The sequence below is a fragment of the Salvelinus alpinus genome, chromosome 12 (genome assembly GCF_045679555.1).
Source record: "Salvelinus alpinus chromosome 12, SLU_Salpinus.1, whole genome shotgun sequence".
NCBI lineage: Eukaryota > Metazoa > Chordata > Actinopteri > Salmoniformes > Salmonidae > Salvelinus > Salvelinus alpinus.
The window spans coordinates 1,138,599-1,145,767 of record NC_092097.1 but is presented as its reverse complement, the minus strand read 5'-3'; the positions used below and the strand labels follow the sequence as shown (position 1 = coordinate 1,145,767).

The 7,169-nt window shown below is 41.1% G+C and overlaps 1 protein-coding gene across 2 annotated transcripts in view; it reads right to left on the bottom strand.

Moving 5' to 3' along the window:
* Nucleotides 1-740: 740 nt before the first annotated feature.
* The window catches only part of LOC139535342 (CMP-N-acetylneuraminate-beta-galactosamide-alpha-2,3-sialyltransferase 2-like), a 35,243-nt gene continuing 28,814 nt past the window's right edge, over nt 741-7,169 (bottom strand). For both annotated transcript variants that reach the window (XM_071334656.1, XM_071334655.1), the window contains exons 5-7: nt 5,504-5,549; nt 4,538-4,657; nt 741-4,421 (exon numbers count right to left, since the gene is read on the bottom strand). In XM_071334656.1, coding sequence (XP_071190757.1) covers nt 4,251-4,421; nt 4,538-4,657; nt 5,504-5,549 — 337 coding nt within the window. In that variant the 3' untranslated portion in view covers nt 741-4,250. The remainder of the gene's footprint in view (nt 4,422-4,537; nt 4,658-5,503; nt 5,550-7,169) is intronic.

Genomic DNA, 7,169 nt, shown 5'->3' with positions numbered 1-7,169 from the left:
GAGATGGGTCACCGTTGTTTGATACTGTTTTCCTTGGTTTATTTGGTGTGGGCTACGGCCAAACAGTAGCCTGTGTTGAGTTTGGTTAATAAACCGGGAATTCGGAAACACAATCCTCTGTCCGGACATTTGTTCATTTATGATCTAGCCAGGTCATTACAATATAAATCTGTGTCTGGAATAAATCCATTCAGTAGTATCCAGACATGCATTAGGCTATTTATTGATAATTTGATAATTTCGGTGATAATTGAATAGGACTAAGTAAGTAAATTATGTGCATTTTCATCTGTCGGAGTCGTTTACCTTTGAACAATGTGTGTGAATCTGAAGGAACATAACGATGCTCTCTGACGGGTTGCCCAGTAATGTGCACTTGAGATCCACTCTATAGCGCAATTGAAATTTAAAGGCGATGTTCCTGTGTTCGCGTAGACCACATTCACGGTAAATGCTGCATATGTCAGCTCAATTGGAAATGACCTTAAATTTCAAAAGCGCTATAACACGGATCTTTAGCCGTACGGATTGAATCTAGCCCTTTCCTATTGGTTGTCACTCTTTGTTGCTGCTGGAAAATCATGCTGAAGAGGAAAGGTACAAACAAATAATGGTTGTTGCTAAGACACAGTTAATAATGCGCAGATCCTACTGCCTTCATTGGAGAAATATACTTTTTGGTTGCCAGGATTTTGACCCTTCAGGGCAAGAATGTTTCAGAATTAAAGGGAGGCGGTGTGTTGATTGGTAATTATGCTTTTATTAAACATGAACAAAAATAACACCACAGCTTGATTTATAGTCAATCACACACACAAACAAAATCCAACCATATGTACTCACAAATTCAACTTTCTTTCACTCACACACAGACACACACATACATTTGGGATTTCAAATGCAAATGCATTACAAATAAGGTACATTTTCACACTAGGTTACAAATGGTCAATGTGGACATTAAAATGTAAAGTATGAAAGTGCATTGAGCAACAAGGACGATAACTACTCAAAATAATACGTACAGTATGCTCATGTCACATTTGCTTCGTAAGGTTTATTTAAAGTCAGTGTTTAGTATTAATATATTTCGATGTGTGTATGAATGTGTGTTCCATGTCCAAGTCTTTGGGGTCACACCATGGTCCAAGAGTAATAATATTTTAAATCGAATTATACCACACTGTTTTTAAATGATTCATTTGTATTTTAGTATTTGTATTTATTAAGGATCCTCGTTTTATAATTACGAAAAAATAACAAACCACTCATTTCCAGAGCATACAAAATAACAAGTCCATCTCGGAAATAGTTGTAACAGCAATCAACCACATACATAGCTATCTTTACCTAATCTACCTGCAAACCAGTAGACAAATAATGAGATCACTTTTAACTGTGGTGTGGGAACAGTTTAACATGATTCACCTCACAGACACATCCACATGGATTTTGTACTCTTCCTGAGGTCCAGCAACATTAATGCAGTTATGTATAACTTAAAATATTACATTACATTATATTTCAAAACACTTTTCACAACACATTAAATGTGTTCTCTCAGGACTATACTCTACTACCACATATCTACAATACAAAATCCATGTGTACGTGTGTGTAGAGTGCGTGGTGAATCATGTTAAACTGTGCGGGGGAGAATCATGTTAAACTGTTCGAGGTGTAGATTACATCTAACATTCCAGTGTTCGAACTTATAAACAACGCATTGAAATGATGCAGACAATCTATCTGCAATATTAAAGTTAATCCCCCCCAGGCTGAATGCATGTGACTCCATGCAAAAAAAAATGGCAATGTTCTCTTTAGATATAATGCCAGGAGCCGCTTGTGGATTTGACAGCTCAAGATTTGTATTCTTTGGAATACAACATGAGTGACGTTTCCATAGTTTAAAGCGCATGTTATTAGATCAAATGAAGGTCAACCTAATACTGGGCAACATACTGTAAATGTGTACATTTCTCTGGAATACAGAAAATGATTATGAAAGCTGTAAAATAATATGGTATAGATTGACTACTAATGGCAGCTCTAAACTGTCTCAAAAAAGACATTCAACTGTAAAACTCCTTATTAAATCCATCCTTATGGTTCCATTGCAGTGAAAATGCTTGAATTAATTTGACTCAAACATTGCCCTTTTATGTCCTCACAAAGAAGAAAAAATATATATATGGTTTTTACACTCTCGCAAACACAGGGCTTTTGTCCTTAATGCTTGTTCTGTGGTTGTGGTTTAACCCGTCGTTCAAAGGCTCTCAGGTTCTTGAAGGTTCCTTCAGCATAAGGCTAGTTCAGTGCAGCATGACAACATGTACAAAACAGGGAAGGAACTTTACTGACGTCAGAAAGTTTTCATACCCTGTGACTTATTCCACATTGTGTTGTGTTACAGCCTGATTTCAACAACAACAACAAAAAAAACATAATGACAAAGTGAAAACAGGTTTTTTGATATTTGTGCACATTTCTTAAACATAAAAAAACAGATACCTTATTTACATAAGTTTTCAGCCCCTTGGCTATGAGACTCGAAATTGAGCTCAGGTGCATCCTGTTTCCATTGATCATCCTTGAGATGTTTCTACAACTTGATTGGAGTCCACCTGTGGTACATTCAATTGATTGGACATGATTTGGAAAAGGCACACACCTGGCTATAAAAGGTCTGGCAGTTGACAGTGCATGTCAGAGCAAAAACAAGCCAAGATTGTGTCAAGGCACAGATCTGGGGAAGGGTAACAAAAGAATTGCTGCGGGATCGATGGTCCACAAGAACACAGTGACCACCATCATTCTTAAATGGAAGATGTTTGGAACCACCAAGACTCTTCCTAGAGCTGGCCGCCTGTCCAAACTGAGCAATCGGGGGAGAAAGGCCTTGGTCAGGGAGGTGACCAAGAACCTGATGGTCACTCTGCCAGAGCTCTAGAGTTCCTCTGTGGAGATGGGAGAACCTTCCAGAAGGACAACCATCTCTGCAGCACTCCACCAATCAGGCCTTTATGGTAGAGTGACCAGACGGAAGCCACTCCTCAGTTTAAGGCATATGACAGCCCACTTGAAGTTTGCCAAAAGGAACCTAACGAGTCTCAGACCATGAGAAACAAGATTCTCTGATCTGATGAAACCTAGATTGAAATCTTTAGCCTAAATGCCAAGCGTCACATCTGGAAGAAACCTGGCACTATCCCTACAGTGAAGCATGGTGGTGGCAGCATCATGATGTGGGGATATTTTCAGTGGCAGGGACTGGGAGAGTAGTCAGGATCAAGGTAAAGATGAACAGAGCAAAGTTCAGAGAGATCCTTGATGAAAACATGCTCCAGAGCACTCAGGACCTCAGACTGGGGAGTGGCTAAGCACACAGCCAAGAAGATGCAGGAGTGGCTTCAGGACAAGTCTCTGAATGTCCTTAAGTGGTCCAGCCAGAGCCCGGACTTGATCCCGATCGAACATCTCTAGATAGACCATAAAATAGCTGTGCAGCAACGCTCCCCATCCAACAAGACAGAGCTTGAGAGGATCTGCAGAGAAGAATGGGAGAAACTCCCCAAATATAGGTGTGCCAAGCTTGTAGCATCATACCCGAGAATAATCAATGCTGTAATCGCTGCCAAAGGTGCTTGCTTCAACAAAATACTGAGTAAAGGGTCTGAATACTTATGTAAATGTAATATTCTTTATATTTTTTATAAATTTGCAAAAATGTCTAAAAAACTGTTTTTGCTTTGTCATGATGGGGTATTGTGTGTAAATTGATGAGGGAATTTTTTAATATACATTTTTGATTAAGGCGGTAACAAAATGTGGAAAAAGTCAAGGGGTCTGAATACTTTCCGAAGGCACTGTAAGTATTCACACCATTTTGCTATGAAACTCCAAATTGAGCTCAGGTGCATCCAGTGCATCCAATTTCTTTTGATCATCCTTGAGATGTCAGTACAACTTGATTGAAGTCAACCTGTGGCCAATTCAGGATTTAGAAAGAAACACATCTGTCTATATAAGATCCCACAACTGTCTGTAGATCTCTGAGGCTGTAACACAATAAAATGTACATGATTCAAGTTTTTGTTGTGGTTTGAGGACTCCCGTTTGTGGTTTTGGTTGTTTGTGTTGATCATAGGCACTAGTTGCAGAGAGCAGGGCACATATTTGATTGTCTCTGACCACCAGACCACTACACTCTAATGGTTTCATCCTGTACACACCACCACCGCTCATTCTCATCTCCTGTGCAGCTTAATTTTGCCCTCTGTGTCAAGCTTTTGGATAACCTTCGTCTCAAAATCAGCATGGTGGACTCCGGTTTTCCTAAACGCGCCGCCGTACTTGTTTTCCTCCCAGTAGTGATGCCAGTTCCCATGTTGATCGGCTCCATAGCCAAATACCGACACCTGTAGAAGGACAGAAATATTTAGCGTTAGCATTACTAGTGTTATTAGCATTCTGTTTACTTTCAACCAGGCTTCTCATACTAAAGATAAGGCTCTTGATATCAAAGGATACACACCTCATCGCAGATGTGCAGGGCAAATATTATGGCCAGCATGCCCGTGGATGGGTATCTGCCATGGCGCTCTGTCCACCGGTCGTGGGTGTACTTAAAGAATGCTGGATTCATCACCATTACCTGCAAACGAGAGGGTGATTAGCTGTAACGCAACACACAAAAAGCATTAATAATTAAATGTTTTTATCCAACATGACAATAAAAAGAAATTACATTAAAATAAACGTGTGTCACGACTCCCACCGAAGGTGGCTCCTCTTCCTGTTCGGGCGGCGCTCGGCGGTCGTCGTCACCGGTCTACTAGCTGCCACTGATCCCCTTTTCCTTTTCTGTTAGTTTTGTCTTATTGGTTACACCTGTTTCTTGTTTGGGTTTTGGTTAGGGCTAATTAAGCCGGTTATGCCCGCCTGCTTTTGTGCAGGCTTGTTCCTCTGTTCGTTTTGTGGATGTGCATTTTTCTTATTTTCTCCGGACTGTTTGGGTCCTGTTTTTGGGCCGGTCATTTGTATGCGCCTGGTGTTTTGGGCGTGACTGTTTCTGTCACCGGAATAATTACGATTGTCCTAAACCCTCTGCGCCTGACTCCGCACCCACTACTCCTAGAAGTCGTTACGTGTTTTTTTCAGCTTTTTCTTTTGTTACATGTACAGTACATTCTACACACATTTTACATGAATGGCATTTTTATTTAATTTTTCACAGTAATTGCATTGCAAAAATCTAGTTATTTGAGATTTTTATATACATAACATTTCTGTAGATAGATAGTAATTTTACATTATAAATCGTGTTTTCAGAATTTTGTATAATAATTTAAATAGAATAACGCAAAGTTTTGAATCAAGTGTTATTTTGTGTATCAGTTCATAAACCATGTGCCATGGTATTGGCACATCACAAACTCTTTCCAACTATTTTGCAACCTGTATGGCGCCGCAGTCAACATTTTGTCAAGTAAAGACTTACCTTATCCTTGTCAGCCTGTACTCGATCTTTCACCCTCATGTATGTCCTGAAGAAACATGAAACAAAAACAACAATAAGATAGTTTTATTTTATCTTTATTTAACCAGGTGGGTCAGTTGAGAACCAGTTCTCATTTACAATGCCAAACATTTGTCACGATAAAAACGGAACAGTAAAAATGTACACAACAAAGACAACTGTCACATACCTCATTTGCACATACTGTATATAGATTTTTTCTACTGTATTATTGACTGTATGTTTGTTTATTCCATGTGTAACTCTGTGTTGTTGTACGTGTCGAACTGCTTTGCTTTATCTTGGCCAGGTCGCAGTTGCAAATGAGAACTTGTTCTCAACTAGCCTACCTGGTTAAATAAAGGTGAAATAAAATGTAAAAAACTAAAAACATTCAAAAACAGACTAGGGCCTAGATTCAATCAGTTCAAGTGCTAACCGGAAATAGCCTACACCTACATACTGTAGCGGAGGTGTGAATAAGTTGGAGCTGTCAAATCGGTGAGCAGCTGCTCTTGATCATTGTCACGACGCCACATCCATCCCACTCACGTTAGAAGTTCAGAATGAGAAAGTGTAGACTACTTAGAAATAATGGCACTCAAAAAGAAAATCATTCAACTAAATAATGAGGATTTATATCAGCCTAGTCGAGGTGTAGATTACAGCTCACATTCCAGTGATCGAACTTGTCAACAAGACTGCATGGGATTTCTCTTAGTGCGACTCAGTGCAGCCAAAGGCAATGTCAGCTTTGTGGATATGACAGCTCAGACGCCGCTATGTGGATGTCGGCTTAAGCGGGTCTGATTGAATAGAGCCCTAGGACAAGATCAAGGTCAACAATGTCAACAATTAACTACGCCATCTGTTTAAGTCAGTCAGACGCATACATTTACATTACATTTAAGTCATTTAGCAGACGCTCTTATCCAGAGCGACTTACAAATTGGTGCATTCACCTTATGATATCCAGTGGAACAACCACTTTACAATAGTGCATCTAACTCTTTTAAGGGGGGGGGGGGGTTAGAAGGATTACTTTATCCTATCCTAGGTATTCCTTAAAGAGGTGGGGTTTCAGGTGTCTCCGGAAGGTGGTGATTGACTCCGCTGACCTGGCGTCGTGAGGGAGTTTGTTCCACCATTGGGGTGCCAGAGCAGCGAACAGTTTTGACTGGGCTGAGCGGGAACTGTACTTCCTCAGAGGTAGGGAGGCGAGCAGGCCAGAGGTGGATGAACGCAGTGCCCTTGTTTGGGTGTAGGGCCTGATCAGAGCCTGAAGGTACGGAGGTGCCGTTCCCCTCACAGCTCCGTAGGCAAGCACCATGGTCTTGTAACGGATGCGAGCTTCAACTGGAAGCCAGTGGAGAGAGCGGAGGAGCGGGGTGACGTGAGAGAACTTGGGAAAGTTGAACACCAGACGGGCTGCGGCGTTCTGGATGAGTTGTAGGGGTTTAATGGCACAGGCAGGGAGCCCAGCCAACAGCGAGTTGCAGTAATCCAGACGGGAGATGACAAGTGCCTGGATTAGGACCTGCGCCGCTTCCTGCGTGAGGCAGGGTCGTACTCTGCGAATGTTGTAGAGCATGAACCTACAGGAACGGGTCACCGCCTTGATGTTAGTTGAGAATGACAGGGTGTTGTC